We start from the raw sequence: 13,394 nt of genomic DNA on the forward strand, positions 1-13,394 counted from the left end.
TAAGGTGCATCAGGGTAACTTATTTTTTCACTTCCTCCTTTATGTGTGCAGGCGGTCTGATAATAAAGCTTAATAATAGCATTTTTTTTTTTTATTATTATTATTAGACGTGGCCTTTTAAAAAAAAATAAGACGGGTTGTTCGGTATTGACAGAAAAATAATCTGCACTTCCTTCCTTTCGCGACAACAAACTCCTCCAACAACAACAACTACGATATCAGCGAAGGACATCACTGACTGACAATTACGGCGGAAAATGAGAGTCCACAAAAGGCCCAACATCAGGATTATGACAGTCCTATCTCCATATCACAACAGAAGTGAAGTATTGATTTTCTGCCAAGGAGCATCACAGTCAAGAGGGATGTGCCACGGCTCGCCAAAGAGCCATGCACACCCAGGGGCATGATGGGAGAGCGTGGAGGATGAGGAAGGGGGAGGGGAGGGAGGTGGTGAAAGGGAAGGGGGGGGGGGCATGGCCAACAGAAGCGAAGGTTAAAACCTGTGCAACCGAGGCGCAAACAAGCAGAAGGAGATAGGAGCGGTAGAAAAATAAATAAAAAATACAGAACCACTCCTGTCTGTCTGTCTGTCTTTAGAGTAAATATCAGAGTATTTAAGAAAAGATAGATCAAAGGGGTGTCTCAGAAATATATTGGATAAATAACAAAACAATAACAGGCCTGACAAACTGAAAAAAGAGGTTAGAAATGCTGATATCAACGAGGGTTTATTTTTGCCATGCAAAAAATTCAAAAGAACAAAGTAATTGTCTTTTTCATTTTCATTTTACTTTGACTTCAACTTTGTTGCTGCAAATCCAACAAATCTGGACTCTCCCTTTTTTATTTTTATTTTTTACCTTGGCTTAAAACCAAAATGTGCTGTCGGTGTTTTGGCTTCGCAACTAAATCCACGATGTCAACGTCAACAGATGCTCGTCAAAATGCGGTTGGTGGAATATTTGAAGTCGAGTGCCTCAAGATGAACACCGGGTGGCGCCATTTCGCCACTCGCGTGTCGTTAAACGGCGGACGAGGAAGAGGACGCAACGACGATGAAACAGTGACGGAAATATAACACGAAAGGAAAATGTTTTTGGACGATTATACAAAATGTTGGCAGTCAGCTCAAATGAACTGTGACAGGCCAAACGTCAACATGCTCACGAGGCCGCTTTAACATTCAGCGGGTATCGCACATCGTGTTACAATCTTAGTTTAAGACGTCGGCGTGGTTGTATTTGCCGGTTGAAATAAAAGCGGACACCCTCGCGCACGCTTGTTACGCGTTAAGTTTAAGAAAAGCATACGCTCCAATTTTATATGGGTTCCTCTGGGGTTTGAATGTCCAGTTGAATATGTACCAAATTTAATAGTAATTCAAGCAGCATTTGCTGCATTAAAACCACAAATATCAAGCTGTTGGATGGGAAATTCAAGCCAACTACTCGAAAATCGCTCTGAATTGATTGACTATTTATCGAGTATTTGATATTTCGTTAAAAAAAAATCGTGGTTGAGTGGTCAGAAACAAGTTACAAAAAAGTGGACAGATTTTGTTGCTGTTGCCGTTTTGTCATTGAACTTCAAAACCAGCTGACGAAATGAAAAAAATTTTTGACTATCAACATCTTTAAAAGAAACATTTTCTACAGTGATTTTCTTTTTAACTACAGAACCGTTTTGGTTTCTTCAGTCAAACTGTGAAGCAATATGAAAGGAATTCTCTACAGTAAAGAGCAAAATCTCAAATTAAACATGACATTTTCTTGCAGGCCACAGCGATCCATCTTTTTTAAAATATTGTCACTTTTTCAAAAAAAAGAAGCCTGAGCCTGAACCGACTCCGTGTCGAGAGTTTCCCCGATTTTAAACCGATACCAGCGGTAAACAAATCCAACCGTCAATTACAGCGAATCTCTCCAGACACGAGTGCGCGACTGCCAAATGTGACCGCGGTTAGAAGTGACAACAATGACATGCCGTAACACAATCCGCTCGCTGGCAGACCTCCATTCATTCACTGTCTGCGAGGCCAGCGACCGGCGCGCTCTCCCAGTCATATAAACCGTCATTATGACAAATGCCTCGCCGCCTGAGGGAGTGACAGGCGTCGCTTTCGCTCCTTTTAAGTGCCCCCCCCCCCCCTCCATCCCCCCGTTTACGAGTTTTCGTCTCGACACCGCGTCGTGGGACAAAATTAACCCCCCAAAACATTTTTTTGTTGTTGTTGTTGTTGTTTTTTTACTGTCAAATTTGAACAAATTAAAACTAAAAAGGAAAGGATAATAAATCTGAGGTTGTCCCCCCGTGCTTCTCTCCCAAGGTCAACCGGTCCACCGTCTCTTCCCGAGCTCATTGTGGAGGCAGGATAATACAGTGGCTGCAGATGAACACACCCTCCCTCCCCTCCCCCTCCTCCCCACCCCACCGATCCCCTCCCCTCCCCTCCCCCGGAGGTGTCAGCGCAGCCGACTCCGAAAGATACCATTAAGATGTAGCCAACACATCAGACGTTCGGCCCGAGTCCACAGGAAGGAGACGGTATCCGAGCGGCGGGTCAACAGCGTTTAATTTTTCGTGTTGGCCGAGTCGCCGGCCAACACGCGGACAGCGGGGACAGAATAGGCAGATGATAACGTTAGAGCTCCGGTCAGACAGATGATATCGGGACACGTGTGGTATACATATGACATACAAAAAAAAAAAAAAAGACTGTGGGGGTGTAAACAGGTACACCTTTAGAAAACTAAAATTCTTCTCCGGGTTAGAAAAAGGTTTTCTGGTTTCACGCAGTATTCAAAAACACTAAATTTAAACTCCTTTTTGTTTTTTAAGGTTTAAAAGGATTCATTCGATTTCTATTTAATTCCATGATCGTGGTCAAAATTCAGACACAAAGTGACAGAATCGGCTTCAATTCTACTTTTGGCGAGAGACGGCAGCGACACGATCGCGATCATAAAAGATTCACAGTGTTTTCTCTCGGTGTAATGTCCCTTTGAAACCCGCGACGGAGTTAAGAGGACAAAAGGCGAAGCGGTCACACTTCGTAGCAGGTTCGCGCGAAATATTTTGGAAGTGCTCACCGGTTTCAAAGACGTTCCTCTGCTCCCACGCCGACGGACGGACTGCTTGCGAGCGGCTGAGTTTCTGCGCTTTATTGGCAAACAGAGGCCGCGGTGGAAAACGGTTTGCGGTGGACGTTCGCCGTTCGGACACAAAAGGGTCGGCGAACGAACAACGTGCGGCTGGAGACCGTTTAACCTCTCTGCTGCTAAATTATCCTCACCTCGTGAGCGCCAGCGTTTCCTTCAGAGAATCACAACGTGTTCGCACTGGGGGTTTTTTTTTAGGCAAAGTCGGCGACGTTAAAAGACTCCCCGAGGTCATCAAAGATGCAAGAACTGAAATTGAGTCGACAAAACCCGAGCTGGGGGACGTGTCCGCTGGAGGACAATTATGTCTCAGCAAGTCGTGTGTTCCTTCACACCGCAGGGGGACGTGGGGGGGGGGGGGGGGGGAACCAAAAACCACGGGGGTTAATTAGTGGCTTTTACAAGCACAGGGGTGCACATGCACTTAAATTCAAAGCACTAAAAATGCACCAGCGCCCCCAAGTGGAGGGAATGAGCGCAGATACTTGACTTGTACTCAGTCAATTTTACACATTAGAGCAGGAGAATATTTACAACTGCAATGCTTTGTGGGTATTTTTTTTATTTTTATTTTTTAACATTTTGCATGTCGAGAACGGTCGACAGAAGGACACACTGTACTAGCAGCGCTGCGTTATTAGTGTAAACGGGGTCAGCGTGATGTCAGCGGCCATCTGAGAAACACTCTGACCTCCTCCGGTTCAGGTTACAGCAGGTTGTTGTTTTTTTTTTGTTGTTGTTGTTGTTGTTTTTCTCGGATCGCGGAGGGTGTCGGTGTCAGATGGCCAAAACACACACCCCCTCAACAGCGAGGTCTGAAAAGCACCCACTCGACAAACAGTTTTTTTTTTGGTTTTTTTTATTGCATTAACCTTTTTCTCCGAGTGAGTCATCGCTCGACGGCATCGGATTGACCCCGTCCGCTTTTGATCGCGTCTCTCCCTCCGGAGACGATGGGGTCACGACGGAGGGCCGGCGGGTCTGTCGCTGTAATCTAAAAGAGGGGGACACCGCCGACGGTCGGTTCCATCCTCGCGACTTCAGACCTCTTCAAAATGGGTTTTGTATTTGGAATTTTTCAGGCATTTTGTTTTGTTCTAACCAAATTGGCCTTTCTCAGTACAGTCAATTATCCCTGACGAGTATTGTGTTTTTCCCGGCTCGTCGCGTTTTGTGTCCGTTATAAATAAACACACGTACGGGAGCACTTGTTTTGCCGCCCAGCAGCGGTGACACATAACAGCCATTAACAAACACACACACACACACACACACGGGGTCTTATTCATCAAGCCGGAGGGCAGTCACGACGCACAAAACTAAAACTAAAAACACGTTATTGGCTCGCTGTTCACGGGCATCGCGCAACGGGGTGTTCTCCGCTCCGTACGAGGCGTAATCACCTGAAAATGTCTGAACATAATCACCTTTTCCAAGTGGTTTTATTTACACGTCTGCGGAATTCTGCTTTATGTGGAATATTTCTTAAAAAGCGTTATTAAGACTGTAAACCGACAAAATAAGCACCTGCCTGGAAGCGGTACGAATTGTCTGGACGCTGAACAAAACTCAAAAACCGAAGTGTGGGATTACAAACAAACAAACTGATGTGTTTATATACATACAAATGTGTCCTTTGTTGTGATTTTCGGTCGGTTACGTTTGTAGGTTTTGTACGCGGTTGCAACAGTGATCGTGCACAAACTGATAACTGTAATGAGCAAAACATAAACAGCGGGAGTATAATTCTCAAAATATATCAGTAGGAGACCCTTTAAAAAAAAAAAAAATAACTTCCAAATATGACAGCGCTACGCTTTAATTAAAGTGTTTGTTTTACTTGCGTCCCTTTTTAGACGTCTGAGGTCAAATGACACAAAATTTCTTGCCCGAGGCCGACAACACAAACAATCTTAGAGCTCCTCGAAACACGCAGTCATAGTCGGTAGTTGAGATTGAACAGGTTAATTCACCATGTAGCTGTCAAAATCCGTTCCTTTCTGTTATTTTCTCAAAAAGCGAGTAATTATTTTGCCGACTCTTTGTTACTTACAGCCTCCAGAAAACGACTGTTGTTTTCAGAAGCTGCTTATTTCACAAAAAAGGGTTGCAAAAATAACGTCTTACATCGGTTTGACTGCCGATGGAGTCTTCCTGCTTTCGGATATTGTAGTTTTTATAAGACAAATTATGTTTTAGGAAAATTCCCCCTTTTATGAAACATAACCGGTTCTGTGAAATTCAGCTTTTGTTTAACTCTGTTCACGGGTTGAGGTGAGAACTCGGTCTGAATCCATCAGGGTGTAGTGAGGTAAAAAAAAAAGAGTTTGGAATTACTCACCAGGCTCGAGGTGAGGGACGGGTCCGACTTCCCGAGGTTAAGGGAGCGCATGCGGACCAGGTTGGAGACCTCAGAGGTCGGCTGCCATGCTGCCTGCATCTGCTGGGGGTTGGTGGGCAGCAGGAGGTACTTCCTGCAGAACAACAGGAAGAGATCGGTTCAAATGAAACACTGACAAAAAAAAAAAAAAAAAACGCTGATCAGTCTCATTGGCGGTTTTTAATATTTATTAGAGTTATGGTAAAAAAAATACATTGGTTTAGTTTGTGATGCTTTATATAAGTGTTCCTGATTCCCTCTGAAACTTTTCAGATGACTTCATTAAAAAAAAGAAAATTCACTGTAAAATACAAAAGATAAAAACATAAAAACAAACTGGTGAAGCAGAATATTTTTTCTATATCTTTCCTCTCATTAATCACGTCACAATTCTTCAGATTCATCTTGAGGCCCTCGGAGGGTCCCCGACCCCAAAGTTGGGAACCACAGGACTGAAATCCTGAATAGTGGAAACCAGCTCCAACTAAACCAGCTGATTCAGCAGCTTTCACAATAATATGTCAGTCTGTGAGGTAATTTTTCCACATAATAAATACTTCTGATGCTTGGAGTATCAACTGAGTACTGCTAAATCCTTCAAACTTTTACTTCTGTTACCCCTCTTCTGGCTTCGATTAAAAACTCTAAAAACTCATCTCTGTTCAACAAAATTTCATATGTTGATACCCCCCCCCCCCCCCCCCCCCAAAAAAAAAAAAAAAAAAAAAAAAAATCCCTTCGTGCCTTAAAGTGTCTTCTTCAGGTTAAAAACTAGATTTATGTCGATAGATGTAGTCAAGTTTTTTTTTACCGGTACTTTTACACAAGTAAAGGACGTTTTAATAAAACTTTGCCGTACGACTGTAAATCCAAACTACAGTGTGTCATCAGAAACACGATCACCAGCGCAGGTCCAATGATAAACCAGCAAGAGAAGAAAATCCGGGCTGTCCGCTCTCGTTAATCGCGTTAAGCTGCAGCTTCTGACCCTGCATCAGCCAGGCAGGGTGTCAAAGGGTTAAAACGGGGTTAAAATAAGAGGGGGGGAGGGGGGGGAGAAAGCCCATTAAGAGATCACTGACAATCCTGACATTACATAACCACAGCGACAACACGCTGCCTTACAGGTGAGTGGATGCGCATGCGGACAGGAGGTCTACATATGTAAGAATATTATTTAGAGAACAGATAAACAAGCTGTACTTTTCATCTACCACATCTGACAGCTAGGTGGCACTGAGCGTCTCTTCTACCAATTTTTTTTTTTTTTTCCAATCTGGAAATTTATCATAAAACCTCAGCACAACGAAAGGGCAAAACGAAAGATTAGATCCGAAACCAACCTCGGCATCTAAATTAGCAGATTTGTTGGCTCCCCGTAAACTGAAAAATCACTTCTTGATGTGGTGTCATCTTGTGTAAATTTCTGTTTCCTGAGCGAAGTAAGCACTTCGGGAGAAATAAGAGGACGAACAATTCAGTCAGAGAGAAGGAAGGAAAGATAAGAAAGCTGCGCTCCAAACAGAGAGATGATATCTAAAGTTCATTTGGCCTGAAGCAGGTAAATCTCTTTTTTTTTTTTATCAGATGAGCCGAGCTTTGATAAACTGGAAGGTTGTATACTGTATATCCGACGTTCAGATTTACAGATAATGTTGCTGCTTCAGAGGCATTTAAATCTAATATAAGTACCTTTTTTTTTTTTTTTTTCGAAAGAATTACAGTGATGTAAAATACAAAGTATGCAGGATTTAAAAAGGACCCTAACAATGTTTTTTTTGTTGTTTTTTTTAACCATGTAAACAGCAATTTGGGGATAAGTTCCCGTCCCACCAGTGTAATTTTAACTCGGAGAGTGTTTAAAAACGTCGCCACAACTATCAACGTGTTTTTCAAGTTTTGTTGCGTTTAGAGCTCCAACAGTTGGTCGATTAGTCGCTCAACAGAAATATAAACATCTATAAACGTCGCATATTCTAAATCTATGAATAATGTTTTTTGTCATTTGACGAAGTGAAAATGACAGATTCACCCAGAGCGAAAAGACGCGTTAAATTCTTTAGATTTCTTCTGAACTTATGTATTAAAAACACAATTGAGTGGTCACACAATGTAGCTATTTAGTTAATGCGTCTAAAACCATGTGCTTAACGCCTGTCATCAGACAAATATTAATTGTATTAAAGCTTGTATTACAAGTACTTTTATGAATGTGTAATTGAATCAAATCATATTTATTAAAAGAATGATCAAATGGACACCCATTTTAAATATAACTAATCAAATCAAATTAGATAAAGGAAGCATTTTAATGCCATTTACTACAAAATTTGTCCAATTTGTTTTACTGTTTTTTTTATTTTTTTTTAAATCAGTGCATTTTGTATTCGAATTTTTGATGTAATTTCCTGACGTCTCCCATACGATAATCAATCTGCAGACTTGAAACTTGCCATAAATAATCCCCACAGTCGAAACAAGAGTCACGTGTGCTCTAATTGTTGTTAGACAATAAAGATATTGACCCTCACACTCCTGCTATCAACTGGTTTCCACGCCTCTTTTTATGAAAAGTAATAAATAGCCCCGTTAGGTCGTGTCTTCTTTCTCGGTCTTCCTCAGCTACGCTATAAGAAAAATGGAATGACATTTTCTGAAAAATCACCTAACCCTCCGTTTTGTTTTCTTCCGCACTGCAGGCCGGGTATGAATAGCAGCTTTGGACCTCATTAAGGCAATAATAAATAACACTATCTTCACATTACTGCCTGCCTTGCTCCACTTATCTCCCCAGTTGTACCTTGATCGCTGCAGGGAAAAAAAAAAAAAAGAAAAAAAAAAAAAAAAACACAGGAGAGAATCGAAGGGAGACCAAACAGGGCGAGGAGGGAAAACTAATGTCCTTCCTTCCTTCCTTACCGGCAAATGTTTTCCTCACTGAAGCCCATCACATCCCAGCAGAGAGGAAATCTCTCGTCACACACAAGTCAACACTCGCAGAACAAGTGTGTGTGTGTGTGTGTGTGTGTGTGTGTGTGGGTGTGGTGGGGGTGGGGAGGGCAGGAGAAACGGGTGGGTAGAGGTGTCGAGCAGGATTTTTTTTTTTTCTTTTTTTTTTTTTTTTACATTTAGCGCAGGTATTCGCAAGGTCAGCTCCCAACCTTGAGCAGATGTTGTTTCAAGTCTCTCGCATGAATCATGATGTGAAAGAGAAATTTAAAAAATTCCTGCACACGCCGTTGCTGTTCAGTTCAGCTGGGCATATTGTATTTTAAATGCATCTCAACCAAGGTAATCTATGTTCATTCATCCTGGCAGACTCATTAAAGGGGTAAACAAAGCCTTTTAAGGCATTTCATACTTTGGAGTTCTCACAAAAATTAAAACCGCGCCTCATTTCTCAGGGGACTGAAAACACTGGCGCTCTCGTCTTAAGTTTAGTGAAAGCTGACAGATGTTTATATACCAACAGATGGACGTGATTGTATTAGTTTTAAAAGCTACAGCAGGATATGAATTTCCTGGAAAGCACGATTTCAAAGGAACAAAGCTTGATGTCGCCATCTTGTTATTTATATATCTGGACGAGCTTGGGAGGCGCCAGAAAGAAATATGACTAGACCTGATTGGAACCCGAGGACACTATGCCCCTCCCACTGTTAGAAACCGAACTGCACCACAGGACTGTCAATCAAACAGACACGCCCCCTAAACTTTTTGAGGCCTAATATATAACTAATGATGGAAATATTTTCAGCTGGACCGCCAGAAAACTAATAAGGAGGAGCGACTTTAGCAAATGGCACCGTCATGACGTATGGAAAAAAAACGTATAGGCTTTGTATTTCACGAGTTAAGTTGAATGGAAGTCTATGGAAACAGAGTCTTTTTGGAGCGAACCCCTAGTGGCATTCAGTGGTGTTGCAGTTTATTGCACCTCCTCATTGGCCTCATTTTTCAGACCCAAAAGCCACATCCACTTTTAAATACACTCAGTGCTTGCAGACTAGCTACAATTTTAGCACTGGGAAGAAAACCTCATCTGAATTTAGAAACAAAAACGTGGTACCAAACCTGGTTTAACAACACAATCAAATCAGTCAAAGTCGCCTCGCTTTAGGTTCATGTTTGTTTACCCGTCTTGTGTTTACGTGGCTCAATTAGGAAAGGGTAATGCATTCATTCAGAGTGGAGCCTGATGAAAACGCAATCTTACATTGACTGTGAAAAGGTCAATGTTTCAATCAGCGAGGGGAAGTTCTTCACATTTACATCCACCGAAGTAAAAAAAATGTAATAAACACGGCCAACAAACACATTTCTGGAACCGTCCAGAGGAAGGAATGTAACCAAGATGGACACTCAGATTTTTTTTTTTTGTACTTAACCATTTGTTATATTCTGATATCGGCAGGGCTCCTCTCTTTCCTTATTTATTGTCTGAGACTCATTCTTGCTGGAAACTCGATAACAACTGGATGTAGAGAGAAATTCAACTTTAAATACTGAATCTGTTCTGGTAGTTTGTATTCCAGGCTGCAGGGTTTTCTAACCTACCAGCTCTCTGCTGACTTGACACATTCCCCATCACAGGAACGTGGTGCAGTTCCTTATGAGAGCACTCACAATGCAGCACACTGACCCTCCCCAGTGATTCAAATTCAAAACTTATGGCGCATTTTAAAACCACATTTCAACCACACGTTACACTTCAGGCATCCACGTAATGGACGACAGTTAAAAGAAGGAGACACTTTATGAAAGAACATCGAGGGAACATCGGAAAAACTGCGCGGGTCACGGATCAGGTCACGTCTGTGTTGTTCGTTTAATTTGAAATAGGCTACGAGGAATGCACAGGAAAAAAAATTCCAGGCGCAATTAAAGCTAATAAAACAACCTGGCACCAATAATATACCGAAACGCCCGCCAGCATTGTTTCGGATTATGGGTTTACATCACATCGGATTGCAGGACTGTATGTCTCGAACGTGGTTTTTAATGAGGCCATTTTTATTCCAAAATAACAATGTTGTTGGTTTTTTTTGTCCGCAGTCATTAGAAAACCTATTCTTGTATTTAAAATTTGACAATGAAGAATGGTCTATATGGCCTTAGCCAGAAATTTAAGATAAACAGTTAACTTTTTTTTTTTTTTCCACCAAGTACACAAAATTTTTTTAATATATTTTTAGAAGATATTTTTACTTGTATAAAAATAAAAATATCACGGAAAAATTTGATTATAATCTGGAATCGATACTTTGATATTTAACAGGTTTGATGGGAGTCCACTTAGGCAATATTCGGGTTACGTCTGTGCTGTTTGTAAATGACGATGTCATCATTTAGGCTTCAGCAACTTTCGCGCCAAGCGCGACACAGTCATCGTTGACTTCCTTGAGCAATCCTCTCTGCCGAGAGTTTAAGTAACAGATGGCCACTGTTTACCAAGTGTTTGGTGTCGCTGAAAACAGTCACACATTTGAAGTGAAGTTTTTTTTTTTTTTTTTTACTTCAAAGTCGTATCCTTGGCGACAATTTCTCCCCCATAAAAATGAAGGTAGCACTGAAAACTGTTCACAGTGGGAACTGCGGATTATCCTGATTATTCCGAGTAACCGAGGCGGCTTCTGGAAATACGGTTTGCAAGTCATTTTTTCAAAGCTCTTAACTCCACAAATGAAATTCCACGAGTTTCATTGAACTGAGAAGGCGGCAAAAGTCCTTGAGATCTCCAAAAGACACAAGAAATAAAAGCAGAAAGATCTCCAAAATATAGTCATGGCGGGTAAACATTAAAGGTAAGAGGAAAAACATGATTGTGATTTGAATGAAATGACACTTGAGACGTATTCCCACGTGTTTTCAAATTGATGGATGGTTTGTGGACATTATTGTGGTAAGGATGAACATAAATTGTTTCTCTCCCCTCTGGGGTCGACCACGTCAAATACATTTTCGAGCTGTGGGAAGTGGTGAAAATAATATGCGAGTTTTAGGAGGGAGAGGAAAATGATTGAGTGATTTGATGAGGGACTTGTATGTTTAGTTACTGCATCTGTTTTCTTAAAGTTTGGTTGCATAGAGTAAGATTAGTAACAGTGTAGATAAATCAGGCTGTACAGAAATATATAAACTGTCCTCCCATGTAGTTTTAAAGAGTTACAATTTATGTGTCAAGAATATGGATCATAATTGTCTAGGAAATTAGAAAAACTTGGATAAACAAGATGAGGTCAAAGCCTAGTATAAATCCGGACTGTATGAAACGCTGGAGCGCTTTTAATTTGAAACCAGGGCTTTTAATTTGAAAAAGATACAGGAAGTGCCGGCATTCGGCCAAACCGTTCAGTCAGTGACAAATATTTGCGTTTATAGTTATTAAAGTTGCAAGTTTCTGCTATCAGTTGTAAATAAAAAGGTCATTCCAGTTGTCTAAAATGGAAAAGAACAAAAAACAACAACAACAACAAAAAAAAACATACCTGTGAGGCCGCCCCCGAGACTCCGCCGCCGAACATTTCGTCGATCCTCGCTGAGATGTCGTTTCAATTTGAGGGCGGGACTTAATCCATGAGTGAGCTCGGGGTTACTGGACTTCCTGAGGAACATGGCGGGGGGGTAGAGGATGTTGTCCAACTACAGAAAAAGACAAAAAAGAAGGTAAGGTTGCAGAAATTGGTTTAAAAGGCACACTTCTCGAGCTATACTCATACAAGGACGAGATCCACATTAAAAAACAATTGCTTATTTTTGTTTTGTTCAAAATAAAATAAAAAAAAACACAAAAAGCATTAACTTTCGCTTATATCAGTGTGTAATCAGAGATACACAACACGTTCGGTACTTATTAGTCACGTCTCTCTAATTTTTGGACAATTATTTTCATTATGTAATTATCTGCCAAGTATTTTCTTGATTAAGCGCTTCATCCGTGAGGCGTCGGAAACTGTGAAAAATGTGATATTAACAAATGCCTTCTCTTGGTTTATGATAATGTTAAGAGAAAGCAGCAAATGCTCACAATTTATGAAGCTGAAACCATCAAATATTCAGCGATTTTACAAGAATACGTACTTAAGCCAAATAGTTTCTACCCATCAGCTGACTGTTTCAACTCCCCTTTCCCAACTTCCTTCTGTAAATCCAAAACTGATCTCAAATAGTAGCAGCTAACAGGGCAACGGAAAACAGGTTATTGGTTGTTGTTTTTTTTAAATACATGTGTACCAATGATGAATTATCAAGTGAAAATGAGCTTAAAGAGGGCACGCACAGGAGCTGCGAATCATACGGCAGGGCAACTTCTCAGATGTTGTACGAAGGGGGATTCCCAGGATGTAGTCAATGAATCAGTTTATGAAGGACAGTCTATAACGACTGAAACTCTGTCCGACAGATTTAGCAAACCGCGCACGAACGCGATGATATTAAATTCATCAGAGGCATCAGAAGACAACACCTCGCACGAAGCTGGGACTGACAAAGCCGAGCGGTGAGGAAGAGGCCCTCCCTGAGAATACAAAAGATACAGACGGCCGAGAGCCGTCTCTGGAAGGAAATGCCCTCTGCCCCTCTGTGGGATGATTCATGATCCCGCTGCTATTAAGGACAACTTTTAGAGCCGGAGCCCTCGTAGGCCGCCGTGACCTCAGCGCGAACGGTGAAATCTGGAAACGGGAGCGATGCAGTAAAAAAAACCCAACAACAAACAAACAAACAACAGAAACGAGTAGCACGGGCAAATTTCGACGCGCCCCGGCGGCCGATCGGCGGTTTTCCCGTTCGCGAACGAAAATACTGTCGCGTCGAGATCTCGTGACCCCCCGGGACGCCCCGCAGCTCCGCGA

At 41.7% G+C, this 13,394-nt stretch overlaps 1 protein-coding gene across 4 annotated transcripts in view; it reads right to left on the reverse strand.

Moving 5' to 3' along the window:
- The window catches only part of mast4 (microtubule associated serine/threonine kinase family member 4), a 95,518-nt gene that overhangs the window by 67,655 nt on the left and 14,469 nt on the right, over positions 1-13,394 (reverse strand). For all 4 annotated transcript variants that reach the window (XM_069167943.1, XM_069167935.1, XM_069167952.1 and 1 more), the window contains exons 2-3: positions 12,029-12,183; positions 5,503-5,635 (exon numbers count right to left, since the gene is read on the reverse strand). In XM_069167943.1, coding sequence (XP_069024044.1) covers positions 5,503-5,635; positions 12,029-12,183 — 288 coding nt within the window. The remainder of the gene's footprint in view (positions 1-5,502; positions 5,636-12,028; positions 12,184-13,394) is intronic.

Source organism: Embiotoca jacksoni, unplaced genomic scaffold (assembly GCF_022577435.1).
Source record: "Embiotoca jacksoni isolate LCO1_2020_lvr unplaced genomic scaffold, fEmbJac1.0.p SCAF_10, whole genome shotgun sequence".
In the NCBI taxonomy this organism is placed as follows: domain Eukaryota; kingdom Metazoa; phylum Chordata; class Actinopteri; family Embiotocidae; genus Embiotoca; species Embiotoca jacksoni.